Source organism: Hetaerina americana, unplaced genomic scaffold (genome assembly GCF_022747635.1).
Source record: "Hetaerina americana unplaced genomic scaffold, ioHetAmer1.1.p SCAF_33, whole genome shotgun sequence".
Classification (NCBI taxonomy): Eukaryota; Metazoa; Arthropoda; class Insecta; order Odonata; family Calopterygidae; genus Hetaerina; species Hetaerina americana.
This window is the reverse complement of record NW_027286908.1, coordinates 3871244-3897298: the sequence shown is the minus strand read 5'-3', so window position 1 is coordinate 3897298 and position 26055 is coordinate 3871244. Positions and strand designations below refer to the sequence as shown.

At 40.3% G+C, this 26055-nt stretch overlaps 1 protein-coding gene and 1 long non-coding RNA gene across 2 annotated transcripts in view; one reads left to right on the top strand and one right to left on the bottom strand.

The window, feature by feature from the left end:
• Positions 1-26055, top strand: part of LOC139691364 (uncharacterized) — a 115935-nt gene that overhangs the window by 13879 nt on the left and 76001 nt on the right. The gene's annotated exons all lie outside the window — the stretch shown is intronic.
• Hil (peptidase hillarin) overlaps positions 1-26055 on the bottom strand; it is an 84218-nt gene that overhangs the window by 34439 nt on the left and 23724 nt on the right. The window contains exon 2 of the mRNA XM_071589147.1: positions 18373-18600. Within this exon, the coding sequence (XP_071445248.1) occupies positions 18373-18600 (228 nt within the window). The remainder of the gene's footprint in view (positions 1-18372; positions 18601-26055) is intronic.

Sequence of the window (26055 nt, the reverse complement as noted above, 5' to 3'; positions counted from 1 at the left end):
GTACGGCTTTGGGTTTTATATTCATTCCATTCACTCGGCCGTAGTACGTTCTTTATCTATTTATTAACGTTTCACATTATTTAGAAGGAAGGTAAAAAACTCTAAAGATTGCATTAAGAGTTGATATTTGGAAATTGATAATAAAAATCTTTATTAATTTGAAATAAGGAAGTGTTTTCCTTTTTTTCTCATTCTACAATTCCCTCTTGGATGACAAAGAGTCAATTCGATAGCTTTGCAAATTATTCAAAGTCACGGGGGGATCTTTTGTGAAATGGTTCGGTATCTTCAAACACGTTAGTAACCACAGCAGAAGCATTCATTCGACGCTCGTCATCTGTTTGTAAATAACAACCGAAAGACAGTATCCTCCAGTTCGATAGTGACGCCATTAGTCCGTCTTTCGCGACACCGAACTGAATCGAAAACAATATGAAGGGAGTAGAGCGAATTTCGCGAACTCACTCGTAGTCTCTGTTGACCGATATCCTCGCGACAGCTGCGACACACCCCGCGACGGAGATTGGGAAAAAAATGAAAGGAGGGGGGGGGAAAACAGAAGAAGAACGAATGCGCTCGATGCACACCTGGTGGCAAACGGCGTAGCTCCCTCCCATTGAATGATTTGTCCCTCCCGTTGCACCGGGTGACGTCAGGCGTTGCGTAACCATTTTCCCGCAAAAGGCTTCTTTGTCTCTTTGACTCTCGTCTTAATCGTTTCTTTTTCGAGACGTCTTCTCTACCACACACGCAAGAACGGCTGAAATTTATGGGAAACGCGAACGAAATCCTGAATAATTAAAACGAAAAAGAATTTTGAAGATTCATTCGTGTTTCCTCAAGCAATGCATCGATCAGAGACGAATTTCCGAAGTCCTGATGCTGCTTAGGAGCAATTGGTGTAATAAACATCTTCCATAAGGATGCTTAAGAAAGACATAAGATTGGGGAATTCTTCCAGCCTTCACTATTTTTGTAGTCCTACTTGACACGGGAAACATTCACGAGAATGCGGGACACACACGGACAAATGAAACGAATTTCGCGCGGCGAATATAAAAAAGAATTGATTCCATCAACAGGCTTCAGAGTTTGCGAAATTCGCCGGAAACATTAGCACTAGGATACAGACGTTCAGTGCAGATGATGCGTTGCTGGACCCTTAGATAAATACAAGTATTCTGGAGGCTTGAATTTACATGTGATGCCAAAGAGGCGTGTGAAAAAAACAGATAATCGATAGTTATGATATAACATTGAAATAATGAGGCCAGTTCTTACTAAGACATGTTCTACGTGATGAGAGAGGTGAAGTTAATTGCCTATTTTCTGCAATATACTCATTAGTTTTTCCAATTTCACTCTATCAAACGCTTTTTCGAAATCTACGAAACAGGCAAATACCTCCTGGTTGTGTTCTATATTCCTCTCGATTAGTGATCTCATTACTGCAATGGCATCACGCGTACCTCTCCCCTTCCTAAACCCAAACTGATCATCCCCTAAGTAATCATTTGCCCTACTCTCTATCCTTTTGTTTATGATCCTGAGAACAACTTTAGCTGCGTGAGATATCAAACTAATTGTCCTATAGTCCTCACATGACGTGGCCTTTACCTTTTTCGGAATAGGAACTAAAACTGATCTCACAAAGTCTTCCGGCCAGATTCCCTCCTCATAAATACTACGGACCAGCCCAAATAGCCTCTTCCTCCCACATTTTCCTAAGCATTTTAAAAGTTCCACGGGAATGTTATCTACCCCCACGGCCTTATTTAATTTCATCTCCCTTAATGCCCTTTCTATCTCATTGTCTAGTATGCCTGGACCTAAGCTGTCTTCCTCTACGTCATTTTCTTTTTCAATGTCTAGCTTTGTTGGTCTGAGTTCTTTACTATTGAGTTCTTCTATATATACTCCTTCCATCTCTCTTGGATCTTTCCTGCGTCAACTATTACCTTACCCGCCTTATCTCTAACTGTTAGCATAACTCTTCCTTTCTTACTTCCCGATAACGATTTAACTTTGCTGTCCAGCGCACCGATTTCACCCTTCCTCTGCAGACTTTCCATATTCTCGCACTGTGTCTTCCACCATGCTTCCTTTGCTTTATTTGTTGCCCGCCTCAATTTATTGTTCAATTCTTTGTACTTCATTTTGCCTAATTCTGTATTTATATTCTTCCATTTTCGCCGCTCATCCATCTTTGTAATCATCTCATCCGTGATCCATGGTTTCCTAGTCCTTTTAGCGTTAACGGTTCCAATAGTGTCCTTTGCGGCTTTAGACAACCCTTTCTTTATCATTTCCCATTTTTCTTCGATAGTACTAAGCCCTTTACCATCCTCCATGATTTTCTCTACCGCCTGTTTGTGTTCCTTCCTTTTCAACCCATTTAATGCGTCTACATTCCATTTTCTAACTCGCCGCCCCTGCCTTATCTTTTTGAAACGTACGCTACATTTCATAACAACTAAATTGTGGTCTGAGTCCGCATGCGCTCCCGGGAAGCTGTGGGAATTTATCACACTGTTCCTAAACCTGTGTCTCACCAGGATATAATCTAGTTGATACCTTTCTGAGTCACCCGGCATTTTCCATGTACACCTGCGTCTTTTGTGGTGTCTAAACCAAGTGTTGGTGATGACTAAGCCCTGTCTCCTGCAGAACTCAACTGCTTTCTCCCCGCGGTCATTCCTCGTGCCTAAACCGTAGTCCCCCACCTCATCACCATCTCTTCCTTCGCCTACCGTCGCATTCCAATCCCCCATCACTATCAAGTGTTTCTCTGCAGGAACACACGCGATCATGTCCTCTAACTGATCGTATATCCTATCGACCTCTTCTCCCTTATGGTTGCTCGGTGGCATGTATACCTGAATAATAACCAAGTTCGTCGGTTCTGCTTTTATCTCCACTAGTAGTATTCTATCCGTTACCTGCTCTATGTTGACTACGCTTCTTCCTACCTCTTCATTTAATACTATAGCAACCCCTCGTTGGCTCTCGTCCCCACCGCTGTATATTATTCTATACTTATCACTCCAATAATCCCCGCTATCTTTCCATCTCACCTCGCATAGACCTAAAATATCGATATTCCCCCTTTCCATCTCTCGCTTAACATTCTCCAATTTCCCTCTCCTCAACATTGTCCTGACATATCACGTTCCTATTCTAACTAATTTGGTTTTCTTCTTCTGCGTCTTCTGTCCTGCTGCTGCTGGTTTTCCCTCGCAAGGGTTTCGTGGGATGACGACCGCGGAAGCCTTGCCTCCCCCGCTGCCGGGCACGACACACGGCCGATCGGGCCGAGCCCCGTGGTTGCCAGGACTCAAAATATTTCTATTGTCCATCATATTTTTCTAGGGAATGATAATTGAGGTGGTTTCCCGTTGCCTTCCTCAATAGTGTTTTTAACGTGACACCATCACTTACTGGCCGCCCCACTGGGGTCAGACGCCATTGCAGCCGCCTCACTGAGGAACAGACGCTGCGTGGACTACCTTTCGTCTGGCTCCTAACCTTCGACCTATCTGGCATGGGTGACCCTACCAGGAGCAATAATTATTACTCCCGCCATCACAGCTCTAGGGGTCATATATATATATATATATATATATATATATATATATCTATATATATAAAGGAGAGTGTTTGTTTGTATGTATGTAATTTGTTTACTTTTTTGCTGTCATAGAAACAGCATTTTTCCAACTATGCCAGCAGGATACTTTTGCAAGAACACTATTGTATTCAGAATTGCCGAGATATTATACGTGGAATACATCAAGGAAAGTCTTTTGTAGAAGAAAAATGGGCAACTTTGATCCTGAGAATAATATTTATTCATGTGACGCATTGGGCCGAGTCTACACAGTCCATCCTAACAACGCCGAATGTTATATTTTAAGAATGCATCTACATACCATTAGAGGACCTCGCTCATTTGCAGAATTAAGAACGGTAAACGGAGAAATATGTGAGACATTCAGAGAAGCTTGCCAGAATTTAGGGTTGCTAGAAGGAGATCAACACTGGGATGACTCATTGCGAGAGGCCAGTTTGATTTCTCTTCCAGGATAAATCCGAATTTTGTTTGCCATCATAATAACCTCCTGTAATCCATCTAACCCAAAAACATTATGGGAAAAATATAAAGAATCAATGAGTGAGGATATACTGGCTAAAGTTCGAAGTGAAAATCCTACATTGGATATTACGTTTAACTCCGACAATTTTAATAAAACTTTGATTATTTTGGAGGAAAAGTGTATCACCATGGTTAACAAGACTTTAGTGGAACTCGGTCTTTTTGCACCTGTACAAGATCAACAGGGTGTATTTTATCCAGATTATATCCGTGAAACTAGCTACAATGTCTTAGACTTAGAAGCATACATCGCGGATAAAAAGCCACTTCTTAATGAAGATCAGAAATTCGCGTACGAAACAATAATGGATCAAGTAGATAAACAAGAAGGAGGTATCATTTTTCTTGATGCTGCTGGTGGCACGGGAAAAACATTTTTAATTAATTTAGTTCTCGCTGAAATCAGGGTTCATGGAGAAATTGCTCTAGCCGTTGCATCTTCAGGTATTGCAGCGACATTAATGGAAGGAGGAAGAACAGCCCACTCTGCCCTTAAGTTGCCCCTTAATATTTCCCGACAAGAAAATCCCACATGTCACATAAATAAAACAAGCGGCCAGGCACAAGTCCTTATAGAATGTAAATTGATAGTATGGGATGAGTGTACGATGGCTCATAAAAAATCTCTTGAGGCCCTCCACGCAACACTTCAAGATCTTAGAGGAAACTGCAGTTGAATGGGAGGAGCTCTGGTCAAACAGTCTATCCTAACATTAATCAAAATTATAAAAATTTAGAATGGTTGCGAGAAAGAGCCATTCTTGCTCCTAAGAACGATGATGTTAATGAAATTAACAAGGAGATACTAGCCATGCTGCCAGGAGACGTGATTGAATATAAATCGGTTGATACCGTAGTGGATGCTGACGAAGCCGTCAATTATCCAACGGAATTCCTAAATTCACTTGATCCAGCTGAATTGCCACAACATCGCCTTATACTTAAAGTAGGATCTCAAATCATTTTATTGCGAAATTTAGATCCACCAAAACTCTGCAATGGGACACGATTGTGTGTGACAAAATTAATGAAAAATATAATCCAGGCAGTCATTTTAACTGGAAAAGGAAAAGGTGAAATAATTTTTATTCCACGGATACCTCTAATCCCAACTGATCTTCCCTTCAACTTTAAAAGATTACAGTTTCCAGTCCGGGTAGCTTTTTCAATTACCATTAATAAATCACAGGAACAGTCTTTAAAGTTTTGTGGTGTTGATCTAAGATCGCCATGTTTTAGCCACGGGCAACTTTATGATGCTTGCTCCAGAGTAGGTTCGCCTAAAAATGTATATACTATATTCTTTCTCCTGCATATGAAACAAAAAATTTAGTTTATAAACAGGTGTTAAATAAAAAAGATTCTTAAATTTGTATGAAGTAGTGTATTATTGTACTTTATAATTTGTTGTTTTTATTTATGTAGTATATTTATATTATTGTTTCTCCCTAACCCGTGCAAAGCCGGGTATTCAGCTAGTATATATATATATATATATATATATATATATATATATATATATATATACATATATATACATACATACATGCGGTCAAAGTAGTGGGGACGTTAGGAGAAGAATTGCGCTAGGCAAAGAGGCTTTCACAAGGAGGAGGGAGTTGATGACATGGATTGAGTAAGGATATTAAGAAAAGGCTCATTAGAACTTGAACATGGGGCGTAGTATGTACGGCGCAGAAGTGTGGTCACTGAAGCAGGATGATACAACTAGATTAGAGGCGTTTGAGGGAAGTGGGTGTGGAGAAGGATGGAGAAGATGAAGTGGACAGAAAGGAAAATAAACGAGGAAGTAGTAGTCATTGTGAAAGGGGAAGAGATAATGTGTTTTTGGGATGAATTAGAAAAATTAATGCAGAGATAGCATATTGATTGGGGATGGGATATTGGAGACTGTGATCCATAGAGGGGAGTATGTTAGGCAAGCGAGGAAGGTGTCGTAAAATGATAGGCAATTTGGACGGTATGAAAGGGAGAATCGAGCGAGCTTGAAGAGGGGCTAATTGTAGTTTCGGGGTGTCAGGGTATGTCTTGCTAGACGAAGCTAGGAAAATTTAGGTGTGTTTAGTCTATTTTCATCCAAAGTCTACCTTAAGATAAAGAGTACCAATGATAAAAATTATAATAATAACACTTGCCTAGCATCCTCACCTCATTTGGCGGTCGTCACTCGGCCAAGAAATCTGAAATAAGTCTGTAATAACTCGACTTATTGAAAAAGTCGCGTAAAAATGGTGAAGAGCTGAGTTTTATTTCCGAATAGAGTCGGGAGTCTGGAATCTGGATATGGGAATCGGTAATTGCCGGAGAGGAAGATGTTTCCTTTAGTTGTGTTGTTATTTCGTGATTTTCAATCGTGAGTCAATTTCATCTTGGCAAAAACCGAATCTATAGTCCGATCGACTTCATCGAAGACAAGTGAGAGGCGAAGGGATGATGAGGGGTAGCTGGTAAAAAAAATAAGAAATCGGATCCAAAACGCGTGGGGGAGAAACACAGGGGTTGCGGAATATATAGTATGTCGTGAAAAAGTAGGAAACGGGAAATCCATGGAATGGTTGACCACCCTGCAATTAATATTGTCTTCATTCCTAATTCTGCACACATCTTGCCTTCTTCGAATTTTCCTATGTGGACAAAAATATTTAACATCCACATTTGAATCCACAGTTTTGATTTTTTTTATACCTCATCGCCATCATAGGCAGTGTATATCTATTGCAAAAAAATTTGGTTTTGGAATGGTCTTAACGACTACCATGACGGCGTCATGCTAAATTAACAGTAGCTCAAGGGTCAAAGTAGGGTTCAAAAAATCCAAGGGATAAGACTGCTATATGAATCCCCCTTTTAAGACGATGCCAAAAACCGTTACAATCCACAATGAAATAAACGTTCTTTTATTTCCCAATGGTTTCTAACTCCATTTACATGGTCTCTCAGAGGGACAGACAGTATATATGCCTTCCCTTAATGCCGATTATTTTTCTTCCTACGCCTCGCTCGCCCAATCTTATGCATTAAAGTCATCCAAATCTTATTGTCTTTCAATAATAATATGAATCGTTTCCACAAAGTGACGGCGGATACTATACAGTCTTTCAATATCTGTCGCATTAAATGTTCATGGGTTTTTTGAATGCTTCCCAACAGCATGCTCAGTTTCCTGATTTGCCTCGTTCCCTAATAATCCCTATTACGCCTCCTCTTAGTCTATTTTCCCCGTCTATTTCATTTCTCTATTTCTTCATTCTTCTCCACTTCACACACCTCCATTTATGCATCTCCGCTTGCCTATAAATTGCCAACTTTCGGCATATTACAGTAATGCTACGCTCCAGTACAATGTTTAAGCGAAAAGTATTCTTTTCTTCATTATTAATAGCTCTTGTCATCACATCGCTCTTACATATTAATAAGAATCCACGCTTATCCACATGATGCCATTTTTATTTTACCGTCGTTGTTACTTTGCCCATCATTTTATTGTCCATATAGAACATTTTTACCTGTAATACTACTACGTGACAGTTGCCATCGTTGCCGTGGATACCAACGGGATGAACTGTTGACAAATAAAAAAAAATGTTTTGTTGCCTGAAGGAACGGCTCTGTTACCGTCATGGAAACGAAGAAACCGAATTGTTGGGAAATACTAATGGATTGGAAATAAATATTTTTTTATTTGCCATTTCATTCAAAAAATGTTTCATTATTAACGATTCTCGCGAAAGTAGTAGTCTGCATGCTATTTATTTGGAAAAAAATTGACTCCGAAATTCAATTTTACCTTCATTAAATTTCCGGACACATTGCCATTTTAGGCGCATGATTGATATTGCGGTATTGGTTATACTAGACGCTTCATAACGGTAACCATGGCAGTTAACCGTACTGTTTTTCTCGTGACATAATTGGAAGATAAATACGTTCGTAGGTACGTAAGTAAACGCATCTAAAATGGAAGGAAAAATAAACCAAGAAAATGGCATTTTTTAAAAAAGTTTTTGTTCATAAGATAAATTGCATTACATCATGACGTTTTTGAAATGTCCTCAGTTTCATAACAGATGAATCGGTTCTGTTGGGAATAAAGATCGCCAATGTCGAAACCATGACTACCCACGACTTGATTCCACAGCACGAAGGAAAACCAGTCCGCAACGCTCAGTTATCTTTAAAAACAAAAAAACCGACGAAGGTGGCAAAAAGTCGCTTGATACAGGAGAGGCTGTCTTAAGGTGGCGCGTGAGGAAAGCGTGGGAATCTTTCGCGAAACATTTGCCATACATCACCACACACACAAATAAACAAAGAGAAGGGGGATTATAATGATATTATAATTGGCATTCTACCGGTTAAGGTAGGGTTTGGTAGCACACAGACTATATATATATATATATATATATATATATATATATATATATATATATATATATATATATATATATATACTACCTTGATCAAAAATTTCCCGGAATAACCACCGTGTGGCGCTCCCATCGTTCCGATTTGAGTTCTGTTTTTTTTGTTAAATTGGTACATCTGTTGTTGATATTCCCTTTAAATCTTAGTGTCATAACTTGACATTTGCAAAAGTTACGTAGCCAAGAGTACATCTATCTCTGTGTGTGTTGGCGGTTTTTTACAATTGCAGAAATGGATTTAAATTTGCAACAACGAACTTGTATTAAATTTTGCGTAAAAAACGGATTTAGTGGCGCACGGACGTTGGAAATGTTGGAAAAGTGTTTCGGCAACGATTCTCTAAAAAAAACGGTCGTTTACCAGTGGCACGAGCGGTTCAGAAGTGGTCGTGAGTCAATCGAAGATGATGAACGCAGTGGCAGACCATCGACATCGAAAGTCGGTGAAAAAATTGATAAAGTAAAAGAAATGTTGGTCAATAACCGCAAATTAACCATCAGAGAAATAGCGGAGGACTTGAACATTGCCTATGGATCCGCCCAAGACATTGTGGTTAATGATTTGGGTTTCCGTCGTGTAGCAGCAAAGTTGGTTCCAAAAGACCTCAATTTCATGCAAAAAAGAGACCGTGTTGACGTCGCAAAAGACATGATTTGCGAGGCTGAATCCGATCCCACATTCATCAAAAGGATCATTACTGGAGACGAGACGTGGGTTTAAGAGTACGACACGCAATCCAGACATCAGGCAAGTGAATGGCGTTCACCAAATGAGCCGAGACCAAAAAAACCACGTCGTTTTCAGTCAAAAAAGAAGGCAATGCTGACGGTTTTCATGGATTACAACGGTGTAGTGCATCATGAATTTTTGCCAGAAGGCCAGACAGTAAACAAAGAGTATTATTTGGGCGTTATGAGACGTTTGCGTGAAGCAATTCGCCGAAAGAGACCAGAAATGTGGGCAGAAAACTCGTGGATTTTGCACCATGATAACGCACCGTCGCACAGTGCTATCATTATTCGTAATTTTTTGACGAAAAATGCAACAAATACCATCCAACAGCCACCGAATTCACCTGATTTGGCTCCCTGTGACTTCTTTCTGTTCAATCGAGTTAAAAACCATTACGGGGAACGCGTTTTAGCAGCCGAGAGGAAGTAATGGAAAAATCGCAGGAAGCACTGATGGACATACCGAAAACCGAATATAAAAAATGTTTCGAGGATTGGATCAAGCGCTGGCATAAGTGTGTTGCAGTCGATGGGGATTACTTTGAAGGGGACAATATAGATTTAGATGAATAAACTTGTATTTTTAATTTTCTGAATAAATTCCGGGAAATTTTTGATCAAGGTAGTATATATAGATTACAGCGATACATTTGTTGTGGTATTAGCATTAAGGGCAGGTGACCGACAGTTAAGGTTATTTGCGCCATAGGGGATGGACAGGAAAGGATGAAGGGTGGAGAGAAACCTGGCGTCGGCATTAGTCTACTCTTAACGAAAGGCGCCAAGATATCCGCACCTTAACGTCCCATCCGACGGACGGTGTACTCACTCAAAGTGACCTCCACAAAGCACCTCAAGTAGGGATCGAGATACCTCTGAAAAATATTAGAAGACACCGGTATTCGAACCCCATCCCTCTGGGCGGAAGGCCAGTACGATAGCCACTGTACGATCTCCATCCCGTCGATACATTTCCTTTCCCTTCGTCACAATAAACAACCCAACAACCTACACTACAATAAATATTTCTTCAAATCCGCATGTGTTCTCGTACTTCCTTCCTCCCTTCATTCCGTTCTACATCCCTATCCTATTCCTACCCCTTCCTTGCTTGCCTAACGTATTTACCTCCGTCAGACTTCAAAATCTTCCTCATATAAATGTTCTTCATCCATCTTTCTCCTGCCTCCTTATGATTTCTCCCAACAATCCCCCCTCCTGCTCTCTCACCATACCCAGCGCCTCCTCTTTTGTTTTTTTTTCTGTCCACTTCGCCTTCTCCATCCTTCTCCGCACCAACATCTCTCAAAAGCCTCCAATCTACGTCTATCCTCCTGCTACTACGACCAATTCCATGTAAAACCATTCTCCATACCAGTTTCCTCAACATCCTTCCTCAGTGTCGCTCTCATCAATTCCCTCCTCCTTGTGAAAGCTTCTTTGCCTAACGCAAATTCTTCTCCTTACGTCGCCACTACTTTCACCATTTTGGTCCAAAAACTGCCGAAGTATGCAAATTGTTCAACCTACTAGAGTTTATAAACTTTCATTTTAATATTTTAACCTGAATTTCATCGTTATTCGGGTTTTGTCGTCCTGTTACGATAGACAAGGTCCATCTAAAACCTAACTTAACTGGTATATTACCTATAATTATAACTGTCCCTCAAATCGTCCTCCCACATTTAAATAAACCCTTAGGCAATTAAACGGGGGAATATTATCTACCCCCACACCTTTATTTGATTTCAATTTCGTCAATGGCCTTTATATCTCGCCATCAAGTGTGCTTGGTCCTAAGCCATCCTCACCAACGTCATATTTTCTTTCTATGTCTAACCTTCCCAGAATAATGTCTTTACCATATAGTTTCTCTCTATATCCATCGAAAATGATAATATGTCCTAGAAATCGTCTCGTGGCGATTAAGTGGTCGTTCACCCGATAGAGTCGAGGTTAATTGGGGCGGTGAGTGTGGGCTGGGGGAGGAAGAAACAGCGCGCGTTGACGCGCGAGTCACGAAGGTGTGCGCTACACCAAACTGTTTGTGTCGATAATGGGAAATCAGGGCGGTCCCATTGTAGCCCGGATACGTGGTTTATGGGAGTTGGCTGGCAAAACCTATCGACGGCCTCACCGACAATCGCTGAATTATCGATAATCACACGCAATTGGCAGCAAACATTGTACTCATTATCTGAGAAGGCGGTCTTCCGATTCCATAGGTTACTCTCTTGGCGTATCTCTGGTGAAAAGGCGATCATGTCTAATGTCCAATGCTCATTAAAGACAAACGTGGTATGTATATACGACCGAACATTTGAAAACTAGTGAGTTTTTTTTTGTTTTATGTGTGTTCTGTGATTTTATCTTTGTCTGCTAGTTCTAAGTTCATATACATTATATGTGTGTGTATGTATATACATTATATATATATATATATATATATATATATATATATATATATATATATATATACACATACACACAAAACCTACCTTAACCGGTAGATTACCTAATAATAAATAAATATATATATATATATATATATATATATATATATATATATATATATAATTATTATTAGGTAATCTACCGATTAAGGTAGGTTTTTGGATGGACACAACTACCAAACAAATATTTTATTACTCCTAACATAACACAAAATCCAGCATCCTAGTCTACATCTGGTCCCTCTTCAGCTCCGAGTACTTTCTTCCTCCCTTCATCCCGTCCAACATCCCTATCCTGTTCCTTCCCTTTCCTCATTTGTCTAACATTCTCCCCTCTATGACAGTCTTCAACATCCCACTGCCAGTCAATACCCCCTTCTGCCACTTTTCCTGCCTCCATAGGATTTATCCCAACAAACCCCTCTCTTTGCCCACCATACCTAGTACTTCCTCGTTTGTTTTCTTCTCTGTCCATTTCACCTTCTCCATTCTTCTCCACGCCCACATTTCAAAAGCCTCCAATCTGCGCCTATCCTCCTGCTTCAATGACCACGTTTCCGCTCCGTACATAGCTACGCTCCATATCAAAGTTTTTACGAGTCTTTTCTTAACATCCTTACTCAAAGTCCCTGTCATCAACTCCCTCCTCCTTGTGAAAGCCTCTTTGCCTAGCGCAATTCTTCTCCTTACGTCCCTGCTACTTTGACCATGTTGGTCCAAAACACTTCCGGGGTATATTTATTTACAATATTACTTCCTACGTATATATATATATATTTATAAGTTCTGTTAGAAAATAATTGGACTGAGTCGACAAAAAACATTTTTTGCCGGAATTCATACATTCACTCGAAAGTCTTCGAGGTAGCACCCTTGTGCCTCAACACTCCGCTTCCAACGGGTTTTCCACGCCTCGTACACCTTCTTGAAGGCAGCACCCGGAATACGGCCAAGCTCTCCTGTCACGGCCTGTTTTAACGCTTCCACTGAGCCTTGGCGACGTCTTTTCAGCACGGATTTAAAGCGAGGGAAGAGGAATAAGCCTCTTGGGGCAACATCACTTTTAGGAGTGTCAAGATCATCACAAACCATGCGCACACATAAATCTGCGATCCCTGTCCAACAAAGCCTTCACTCTTGCTAGATTTTTGTCACTTTTTGAGGTCGAAGGCGATCCTGAACGTTCGGCTGTTCCAATAGCCGGTTCATGGTACGGTGTAACGAGGTCGCATTATAGAGGTTTCGCAAACGAACGATCCGTACTCCGTAAAGGCTGTGAGCCAACTGCCACCGGTCTCCAGCCTTTCCTGAGACTCCCCTCCCTCGAACCCAGTCGGAGATACTGCCGCCCGACCGTCCGTATTTCCGGGAAAAAAAAGTCAAACTACTAATGGGATAGATCTTCCATGAAATATGGATCCACTTGATATATATATATATATACTATATATATATATATATCAAGTGGATTTATATATATATATATATATATATATATATATATATATATATATATATATATATATATATATATATATATATATATATATATATGGGTCGCGGTAGTCCAGTGGGTAGAGCGTTGGACTGCTGACCGGAAGGTCCCGGGTTCGATTCCCGGGCAAGGTACCTGCAGCTCCACCCAAGCTGAAGTGATTTTTTGGGTAACAGATCTTCCCGAGAAACCATAACCGGCACAGGGAAAGGAACTGGCCCCCCTACCCTGATGTGTGAATTTCACACCCCGTCGGGCTTAGTACTGGGTGATCTCTACCATCACCTACCAAACCGACCTTCGGGTTGATTCCTGTGTTTATGGTTTAATATATACATATATGTATATATATATATATGCGTGTCGCGGTAGCTCAGGGGGTAGAGAGTTAGACTACTGACAGAGAGGCTTGCCCGGGTTATAAATAAATAAATAAATAAATAAATAAATAAATAAATAAATGTATATGTATATATATATACATATATATATACATCTATATATATATATACACACACATATATATATATATATTTATATATATATATATATATATATATATATATATATATATATATATATATAATATATATATATATGTGTGTGTGTGTGTTTGTGTGTGTGTGTATATATATCAAGTGAACCTATTTTGAAGTCAACTCCTTTACGTAATCTCTTCTTCATGGAGTTTTTTTTCATTCTTTAGGCATCGTGTGAAACGGTGTCCGTCGTTTTGCGACATTTTTACTGGATCGATTATGTCGATCCGACGGTTTTGAAGTACGGAATTTTAAAGAACAGGAACGGTGATGCGCCTTCATGTAAATAAGTTTCACAATAAGACATCCCGGGTGCATTCCAAAGGAGGTTCCTTTCCTCTCGCACGATGCCTCTCCAAAACTCGGATTGCCTCCGGCGGGATTCGAACCAAGTGTGTATTTTTTAATTGGGTCAGAGATGTCGACAGCGCCTTGGCCAACAGGCCAGCTGGCGGCTTTTCCCTTCCCCCCTTCCATTCTCCCCTCCCCCTCACGCTCGCTCCATGGCGATCACGTGCTCCCGTTTCGCTCAGACGGTGAAAATCTTTCGTGTGTTCAGTGGAGCACGAAGTGCCTCAATGTCAAGGGCGCGGAGGGTGGGTTTGCTTTGTTTTGCGGAGGATTGCATGGCGGGTGCCGGCGACGAATCGCGAGGGACGACGAGATAATATTTGGATACTCCTCCTCATCTGGATTGGTTATCCGCCGTTAACAAATGGCGATTGCAATCAGAATTTGTCCCTGCTCTTCTAACTCAAGCTTTCTCTTTTGAATTTTGTTATTCACTTAATATTTCGACGCTTTCCATGGAGACAATAGTTGCTTACGCAGACGCCTCGTGGTTGTGGGTTAAAATATTGTATGCCTATGTTTGGATTGTTGCTCAGTGGCAGTAACGTTGAATGTTGGTGTCAATATCTGTTTCTTTCGGTTTATACTAATCTGTACAATTATCAATGGAAATATAACGATCGACGTGTAGTATCCACTGATATACTTCTGAGCCTCACCTACGCTTAATACAACACAAACTGACACCGCACACTACAATGAACTCCTCTTCATCTCTACATACTTCCTTCCTTCCTCCCTTAATTCTGTCCAGTATGCTTACTTCCCCTATTCCAGCCCATTTCCTCGTTTGCCTAACATTCTCCCCAAAATATCACAGTCTTCAACATCCCGTTGCCAATCAAAATGCTCTCTGCATCCATTTTTTCCTGTCGCCTTATGATTTATCCCAACAATCTCTTCTCTTCCCCTCTCACTATACCCAACACTCTGTCGTTCGTTTTCCTTTCTATCCACTTCACCTTATCCATCCTTCTCCACACCCACATTTCACTAAAGTCTCCACATCTACGCTTGTCCCAGAACTGTACATATCGTAAAAATGTTTGAATCTGTCTCCTTTTAAGGCATTTCAGATCATTGCGTTTGCATTCTGCTTTTTCGATAAATAATAATTCTCAAGAGTGATCCTCAATACCAAGCTTTGATTAGTTTTCCATATTTCGGAGGAAAATAGGAACACAATCTAAATTACTCCGCATAATATTTTTTAGATCTTAAAACGACCTAGGTTTTTTTAAGCTACAGAAACCTTACCACGGGAATTTTCTAGTATAAATAATCGGCATCTTAAACAAAATTATTCGCAAAGAAAATCAGGATGATTTCCGGTGATATCGCGTTAGAACTATAAAAAAAGGACTAAAAAGCCCTTCGTTCGTAAATTGTTTTTTTTCTGTTAGGATGTTGAAATTTAGTCCTTACGGGAAAATACTTGTATCCTTAGTGAGGAGATAAGTTTTAAGATGTGGGTATGAAGAAGAAGGCTGGGCCAGAAAAAATCGGATAACTTGAGAAACGAAGAATTTTTGTGGATTCAGCGAAGGAAGAAGAATGCCAAATGCCATGAAGGAACGGAATATGATGATATCTGCACAATGCCTTCCCCTGGGGTTGCTAACGTATGCATGAAATAAAATAATTGAAATACGACTTCGTGACTAAATTTAAATGCACAAGGACTCTTTGGCTATCCGAATTTCCTTCCAAAAATACATTTTATCTCTTAACAGATATGTTATGGGAATTGCGCCCTTGATTTTGTGAAAAGAATCTTTGAAATTATTTTCTCTTATAATTAATCGAGGCAGCATTTTATATTTTTAAAAGTTTTTGCAAATCGTAATAGTTTTCGATTGCTATATCTCAGGCTTTAGGTACTTTACCGTAAGCTATAGGGTACATTATTAGGTGATTTTTTTCTATCCCCAACCCGAGTTCAGGTACCTTTTTAAAAATAAATATTTTTATTTTTGAACAAATTTACTAAAATAATTCGAATAAGTTTTGGTATTCTAAGATATTATAAAATCTCCGAAGTCTTTACATGAATTAATCTGAGGAATACTGGACAATTTAATTAACTGTGGATGTGGGGAAACAAAATTAGCCATTTTATGGAAAAAAAGATGATATTGGTGAAAAAACGACATTATTCCTTTTCGAGAGTAATGCGATTCGCTGAGAAAATGACAAAATCTTGATATCTGAATGCTATCATTACGCGTTTGGTAACATATTGGAATTTCAGACCTTCCAATAGAGAGGAGTTAAGACTACAATTAAAGGCCAAACAATGGCAGGGACACAAGCATCAATGAGATGAGCGACAATGGCCCAGTGTTGTACCTTCTTGTTACATCCAATTGTTGAATAATGTTGAAGATTCCTCAATGTGAATATTACCCCGACAAGTCAGTTTTCATCAACAATTAAGACTGCTCAGTGAACGTAAACAATGTAACCATGGCAAAACCGTCTTTCAGTTATTGAGCAGTTTAAGAGTCAGTTTTTAATTTAACTTGCGATCATAATGCTGAGTTTTAGTTTTAACTATAGGTTAAAGTTAACCTATAAGTTTATCGAAACGTTGAAAAACGTGAATTAAGGCATAAAAATACGAAAGATAATATTTAAGAGATGACTGAAATAAGAATATAAGTCCCCCTTAAGAGACTCGTACACTTAAACCGTCCTCCCTTTCTTTTCCCATCGCCTCCCTGTGTGCACTGTTAATCCAGTAGATCCGATTGGTGGACTGTTTTACCTCCGGGCACGAATTTGGTACCCGAAGAATACATTAGTGTTCATCTCAGAACCCCGAAACACCTTTCTCTCTTGGGAAAGTTTGGCGGTGGTTTCCCAGGTCGCCCGAGGAGGAGGGGAGAACGGTTGTACGATGTCAAGTGTTGAAGCGTCGCCAAGTGACACATACACACACGCGCGCGCCCTTGCTGGCCAAACTTCAGACAGGCCGTGCGCCAAGGTCAAACACGAAGCATATGCGAAGTACCACGGATCCGGTGATCCGGTCCTCATCCATCGCGGGGACATTACACCAAAGGCTCTGCCGGCCCTCATCTGGTCGAACGATTGAAATTTACGTTTACAGTTTCCATCGTACTCTTGTAATGCCGGTGACCCAGACTAAACGGTCACCCGAACGTAAGGTTCGGAAAGAGTCGATTTCTGAATCATGTAAATTTAAACGCAAAGCCATACAATTTTCGGGTAATTACTTACTGATATATTTTATAATGCTTTGGCTCTGAGATCATCTGATCTGATTGTTTTCAACAAAGTCGATTTTATTGTCTCAAGAATACTGAATTCGCAACAATGGCGGTGGGTTTCGAAATTCAGATAGACAATGTTTGCTACATTAATAATAATTCTCGCTGTTGCTCTTCAGGCAGTGCCGGTCGTAAAAACTTCATTTCATGATGATGGAACTTTTTTTTTGGATGGTAGGCCAGAAGTAGATCGTTAGGCAAGGTCGTAGGTCTGTCTGCTTCAGGGGTAGAGGGCCACATGCGATGGGGGAATCGATTTAAGAAGAGCCCGGTTGTTTATCAATCTTGCAGACAACAGTGAGTGAAACTCCTGAAAAGTGGACCAAAGGAAAAACCGGGTCTGCCTGCAGCCGCGAATGTTCCATCCGGAATTAATTTTTTTTGCGTGTGTGTGTATAGTGTAGATGAATGCGCATGCGCACGTACCATCATTTCCTAAAGACCCGAGGCAGTCACCGGCTCACGCGAGATTTGGGAAAAGGTTAAAATGATTCCTATTTCGGAATTCAGTGACTGACTGTAACTTTGGCTTCGATGTCTTTTTAAGTCGTTCTATGAGGGTAAGACAGCCTTTGTATGCCAACAAGAACGTTTTCCGTTGCCAGCGACTACCTACAGACTTTTGGTAATGACGGTTATATGTCAAAGTTAAACGAAGAATATTGCGGAATAACTTTGTGTAATGAGGATAAGTTACCGCAGGCAATCTTAGGTAAGGTACGCAGGTACTAAGGCAAGGGGTACCATAATTGAACATAATTGGTAATATTTTGAACAGCATACCCGAACCCCATTATCGAAAGGTTGCGGGTGACACCCGTGTATACGTAGGTAAGCGTTTTTGTCCGAAAAGGACGACTTCCGAAATGGTGGGAAGTGCGAATGGGAAGAAGAAATAGTTGCTGACTGACCAGGTAGCAGTCGATGGGCTTCTCTCTGGGTCGCCCGTAGGCCCTCTGCAGTTTGGTGGCCCTGAGGGCATGGGCGATGTGGAGGGCGCTCGCGTCGAACCTGCCGTACTGGTACTCGCCAAGGGCCGACGAATTGTGGTGTTGGTGCACGGCGTGGTGGGCGCCGTTCGAATTGCTGCTCGTGTTGAGGCCACCGCTCCCGTTGCCATGGTAGTACTGGCTGTTGAGCTGAAAGTAGAAAAGAAACGCGCCAACAATTAATGAAGATCGTCATGTTTCGCAACAATGAAGATCTGATCTTTCACGTGTCGCACCGCCACCTCACCGTTCCGCTATGTGTCTTTAGTTTCAAGATTTGTGTTATTTCATGGCTGCAAGAGTGAAGTCTTGGATGAAGTCTTATACCTCGGTATAAGACGTTATATTTTATCTTTCGAGACTGATGGCAAGCTCTATTTCAGTCAATCAGTGTCAACCAACTGTCGTATTCAGGATTTGCGCCATTCGCGAGGCTTTAACCACAATAATTGTGACTCGAGGGAGACCCATTGTTGAAAGATCTTAAAAAAGTCTTGACTGAGGAAAACTCTTGCACATTCTTGAAGAATTATTATGATTTTATTGGTTCATGCATTATTGTGCAATATATTGTCACTTAAAATCCTTCACGTCCATATCGTTTACTTAAATTTTGATTCCAGACCAGAAGTGTATTTCTACGATTTCCCAATGCAATGTTTGCTTAATTATGCTTTCATTACGATTGTAGAAATTATACTCGTGTTTATTTCAATCCATTGCTGTAATAATTCCGCAACCAAAACAGCAATCGACCCGAAGGTCGGTTTCATGGGTGAGGATGGAGTTCACCCTTTAAATAAATCTTATGTGACGTGTTAATTTCACATGGTCAGCAGTGAAATAAGGGGAACAGTTCCGTGTACCCTCTGCCCTATCCCAGGAAGGTCTAGTACCCTTGAAAAAAATCACTCAGCTTGATTGAAGGGCTGAGAGTACTCAAGAGGCGTGCCGAGGCGGGAATCGAACCCAAACCCTCCGGTCAGTCTAAATTGTATTTAATCGCATTTCATTTTAGATCGATTGTAAAGCCGTTTAAAATGAGTGACATTTAAAATTGCTGATCACTTCAATACTTAAGGAATCATAAATGCCCGTGTAATTCACCACGCCAAGGGGTGCCAATGAGTACTCGGAACGTATCGCACATTCGTTGAAAACAGTTCAAAAGTCGGCGTTTAATAATGTGCAGAAATAGAGGTCATGCGGTCACAAAACAAAGGTTATGCGGTTTTCTAGATGGAGAAAGGCTAAGTTAAACGCTAAGCGACATGCAATTTGGGCAAAGAAATTAATTAGTCCGTCGAAATAAAGAAAAAATGAATTTATACGAAAATATTATTGATTCAAGGGGGCAAAAATCGATAGTCTCGAGAAACGGACGGCCCAGCTAATCTGTTATTGGTTGCTGGATTAAGCAACTGGGTATAAAATGTGTATTGTACTTATTTATATCTTTAACATAATACACTTTAACTCATTTACCGAATGCTATTTCTCCTTTCTTAAACGAATGAATATATATATATATATATATATATATATATATATATATATATATATATATATATATATATATATATATATATATATATATATGAGTGGAATTAGTCCAAGGGTCGACTACAGACCGTAGTTCAATTCCCGGGGCAAGCCTCTCCGGGCATCCTCAGCTGCACCCAAGCAGTGTGATTTTTGGGGTATCTGATATTCCTGGGAAACCATAGCGGGCACAGGGAAAGGAACTGACCCCACTACCCTGACCTGTGAATTTCACAGGCCGTGTATATGTATTCAAACACGAAATCCCGCCGTATAGCGAACAAATATTCTTTCGGATGGAAATAGATGTAAGGAAAAGGGACAGGAAAACACATAAAGGACGAACACAGAAGATGTGGGGAAGAGGGAATCGAACACATCACTAGCGCAAAAATATTTCCTTGACCGGAACTTGTACACCGGATCTTTCACTTTGTCGGGCGGATGCTCTAACAACTTGAGCTATCGAGTAAACGTAATTCACGCTGAGATCTTTGGGTCTTTTATGTCACTAAGTGCCCCGATTCTTTGGCCAAGAGATGACATCCGGGGGGCTGTTCACCGGATGCAGGATTTAACATTAAGCAGGATTTCCGATTGTATTGTTCATTTTGACTTGCTACTGGTAACAAATACCAATCGGCGCGACCTTCCAAACTCTGCAGATCGAGGTGTACTGCCTTAGTGTGTGTGTGTGTGAATACAGCAAATATTTGCCCCCTCCCCCACTACTATTTCGCTCATTAAATGAAAACGAAGGTTACTTTCTGGGAAGCCTTTATATTTAGAACTTGACGGTTTCCTCGTATTCCTCGACGGTTTTCCCTTGACGGTTTCGATTCGTGCATGCGCTGTCGGGACCTCCACCGCCACGACGAGTGCCAACCACTTAAAACGATCCATGAAATGAACATAAATTTGCTAATCAGTGTCGCAGACTGTCAAAGACTGCTATAATTACAAACCACACAAGGAACTCAGCTGTTATCCCACCCCCCTTTCTAACCTGTATGCGTGTCAATGTCTCATAACGTTTGTTGGTTTAACTTAGTGCTAATCGAGCCGTAGCCTAACATGTTAAATCAAGCTTCGGGTTAGATTGTTGGTGATCAAAAACTTTGTTTTTTTCTGCATTTGGTGGAAATTACAAAGTATTTAATTGACAACAATTGATATAATTGGAAACCAATTAGATTGAAATCATTAAATAAATTCAGATCCGCATGTTTCAGCACCGAGGTCTCGCAAATTATTCGTACTCCTACATACATTGGTCGCTTGGATCATGTATAAAAAATTCGGGAAATAGATGCCAGAACTAGCCGACTCAAGGACTCCTTCTTCCCACGGACAATACGGGATAGCAACTGCAGGGTTATAGATAGCAAAAATTCCACTTGCCACCCTCTAAAAAATAATTGGTTCTACTTAAATGCATGCTCTTCCACTAACCTCATGTGTTTTGTTATAATAACCCATTCTTTCCGAATGACCTCATTCGTGTTCTGTTCATCTGTTTTTAAGTCTCCCTTTCAATCCCTCGTCCCTCCCCGCGGGGGGAAATTCCTGCTACCTGCAACGTTGGGTCGCATTCCCTGCCTTTTACAGACTCCGCGGGGGGTAGAGTGTTTTGTGGTGCATGTTATGGTGGAGATTCGCATTCTTGCTTGTTGTGTCCTGGCTTGCGTGTTGTAGGATGGCTTTCGTGCTGCATCCTGGGGTGCAGTTGTTTGTTGGTTTGCGGTACATGTGTTTGCATGAGTATTGGATGAAGGGATTTTTGCATGAGTGTGTGCGCTGCTGTGGGTGTAATTTTCCGTGTTGTTTTTTTGCATGTGGTATTTTTCCTTTTTACGGTCGGTGACCTAACACCCCCCGCCACACGCCCTTGCGGCGGCTTGTGGGGTATTATGTAGATGTAGATATAACGTTAGTTCAATGAAGTTATTCCAGAGGGAATCACTGATTAACCTTATGGTTGATTATTGTGGTTTTTGTTGGAAGATTGATAGTAAAGAGAAAGTTTGCTGATTGGCAGGAAATTTGTTCAGGAAACTAAGAAACTGTTCGACAATTTACGGATGCAATCTAGGAAGTGAACATATAGGCATATTATGATTGTTTCAGTTAAGTGACGATCAAATTTAAAGAAAAGGGCCAATTGCGATTTGAAAGATCAATCTAGTTTTCAGCTTGGGGCACTACTGACACTGCCAAGGTTATACTCCGTCGGAACTGCCAGGCTCGGGGATTTTGGTCATAATGCGTAGTTCCAAAATAAAGGAAAGGCTAGGGATGGCGGGTTTTTGCTTGCGTGCAGCTAATCATAGGAACCACAAGCGATGGAGACGTGGGATAAAATTTTTCTGGAATGTTGAGCCTACTAGTTGAATCCAAATTGATATTGCCTTCGAGTTTTTTTTTGGTAAATCTTGGAAGCTCTGACTGGAAATATGCGCGGTTGAAAATTCATTCGGTTTACATTTCTACAAAGATGCATATTTCGATTAGAAAACAATCCCAGAACTCAATTCGAAAGTGGGCTTCAATAGATTAGGGTAGATCTTACTTCATACTGAGCCCTACGCGTGATTTTCACATATTCAGGGTAATTATCTATTTTCTACATGACACCTTGCAAGCCAACGGTTAGGGTGAATGGCAGGAGGTGATTAAAAACTATAAAGCATGTAATAATAAGATTATCTTAATTTTGATGATGATCACAGTACACTATGGTAATTAGAATGAAAAAAGAAAAAAATCATTTCAAACCCCAAGCGCGGTCAGACAACATTATTCCGATCCCTAATCATTCCACGGATAAATGACATCTTAACTTCATCTCTTCTACAACTGGTCTTTGTAATTATATTGACATGAGATGTCTATCACCATGGTACAATGGGACTTATAATGAATTTTCATCATCATCACTATAGAGACGGTATAATCTATAATTTTACCTTCGCTTCCATTTTATATGCCTTCTGAAGTTTCCAACAAAGCTTTGACGACTAGAACATACGGCTTCTTTGATATTGTATAGGTTTTTATAGCTGAGACATCACCCGGATATCGAATCCGAATCTCTAGTTTGTTGTAGGACTATCCAGCATTAGTCTACCATACTCACCCTTTGAATAAAGGCGTTTTATCTACGGAATAGACATCTGTTTGCTAGGCGAAAGCGTTTTATTTAATCCAACAATAGATTCTAACACTTATCTTCCCCACGCAATTTCAAATGACAATTGATTCCATAGCAGATTGGCGCCTATGCTTTTTCGTTTGACGAATGGCGTCGTGGCTCGATTGTTGCGCAGTGTTGAGTGACGTAAGAATGAATCCTCCGTGTGCTTTAACACGTGAAATCGACGCCAGTGAGTTAACTCATCCCGTGACAGTAGAATGAATCTGGCAGAAACCGGAAGTTATGAGCGCAAGGTCACGCGATGAATGACAATTTCCGGCTCTATTCCGTCCCGTTGGGTGAGAGCCTTCAGACGCAGAGGGTGGACGAAAGGGGGCGAAGGGGGAGAGATTCGCGCCCTTGTGGCGCCATTTTCGACCAGAGCGTTCAATTTCGAATCTGTCTCTGTTCCGCGAAAGCCTTACTCTGTTTGTGTCGATTGGAATCAAACACAGGAAGGGACGGTGGTCCACGGGATGAATTATGTCCGATCCTCTGCAAATGTGGATTTGAACATTTTCTTAATCACTACCACTCACAGCTTCTCCTGGGGTGAAACATACAGCTACGCATACGTACGTATACTGAATGCGCGGGGAATATCAAGCAACAAGCTAACAAAAAATTAGGATTAATTAGAATATTGCCGGTTGAAGTTGATGAAAAGGTCAGAGATAAATGTTATCTGTTGTTGGTTAGGCCTAATTTAGAATATGCTGCTAAATGGGATCCTTGCGAAGTTGGATTGATTGTCGAATTGGATCGCGTGAAGCGTAGATAGGAGCTAGATTTGTAAAACGTTGTAATGATAAACTTAGTAGCGTATGCAAAATATTAGAGGAACTAGGCGGCGAATTACTCACGGAGCGCAAGTTAAATCACAAATTACTTCCCTTGTATTTTTAGCATTTTTTAGTATCCTGCAAGCCACCGTTAGGGTATATGGCAGGGAGTGAATACACACCAGAATAATTTTGACCCGAATATTTTTACCCCTATCGTGATCGGACAACGTTATTCTGTTTACTTTTAGTTGGCGGGAAAAAAATGCATAAATTAGAAGAATGTTTCTTTAGCAATGATCCTGAAAATGTATTATTAGCCCCTTTGTACTATGCCCCTGTGTGTGTTTGTTTCGTTCCGAAAAACTATTAACAATTGTTTTTCTATGCTGAAAACTTTTCACCAGTCACGGGAATTGAACCAGCGACTTTCGGCACCACGCTAAACTCTGGCCTGACCCCGCACCGAAATATTTGTGCAGTTTTGATCTGCTTGATTCCATCTTCCCCACCTCTCCTATGCTCGTCTTTTATATGTGTTCTTATTCATTTTCCTTATATCTATTCCATTTGAATATATATATATATATACACGAGGGTCATCCGGAAAGTAGTACCCGTTCGTGCCGCATGAAGTGCTGACGACGCGAGTAGCCGCTGGACGAGGTCAGATAGCTTCAGTGGCTTGTCTGCCTTCTCTGAGCCAAGTTGCGTGACGCTAGCATTGCCTGTGTTGTTTCTGTGATTGTTTACAATGTTTAAAAAAATTGAGAACGCCGCCAGTTGTGAAGTGAGGGCAGTGATTAAATTCCTCAATGCAAGAAACGTTCGCCCATGTGATATTCATCGCCAATTAAAGGAGGTGTATGGAGACAATGTAATGGACGAGTCGTCTGTTCGGCGGTGGTGTCGCAACTTCAACATGGGGAGGGGGAACACACACGACGATGAGCGTTCGGGGAGACCGTCTGTCATTACAGACCAACTGGTGAGCTCAGTTGACGAATTCGTGAGGAACGATCGGCGCGTCACAATTGATGACATCTGTGAGCATTTTCCCAATGTTTCTCGAACAATTGTTCATGAAATTGTTAAACACCATCTGCATTATGCAAAAATTTGTGCAAGATGGGTCCCTCGCGTATCTCAATGAGCTGGCGGCGAAGGACTATGCAGCAGGAATACAGAAACTTGTCACACGTTATGACAAATGCCTTAATTTGCTTGGAGATTATGTTGAGAAGTAGTTTAAAGTATCCTCTTTCAAATAAAATTTTTTATGTTTGTTAATATTTACTTTTGTCTTTTTATTTCACGAACGGGTACTACTTTCCGGATGACCCTCGTGTGTGTGTATATATATATATATATATATATATATATATATATATATATATATATATATATATATATATATATATATAATGTATAACACTTAGCACTAGTGGACACAGACAAAAACACAGAAACACACAAAAAAGTGACTCACTGTTTTTCGAATTTTCCTTTATCAAGGAAGAGAGGGACCCTCTCTTCCTTGATAAAGGGGGTCACGACCACCGAAAATTCGAAAAATAGTGAGTCACTTTTTTGTGTGTTTCTGTGTTTTTGTCTGTGTCCACTAGTGCTAAGTGTTATACATTATTATTCACGTCCGTGAGACTTTCAAAAAGTGTTTTATATATATATATATATATATATATATATATATATATATATATATATATATATATATATATATATTCAAATGAAAATAGATATAAGGAAAAAGGATAAGGACTGGTTATATCAAAGACAGATCTCTTTAACAAAACAAGTGAATCCTCATCCCATTTACAACCATTAACCAGCAAGAAAAAAAAAAGATACATAAAAAAAATTAAGCTATAACATATAATACCATACACCACACATAAATCAAATTTTTACATATATACCTTACATCTATTCTTAAAAGTATACACTCTGTTAGGAAAGGGCTCGAATATTTTTGAAGGTAAGATGTTCCAATCAACAATTGTTCTATTTAGAAAAGAATTTTTTTTAAAATTTGTTCTCTGTTCCCGGCATTTTACCTTAAATTTGTGA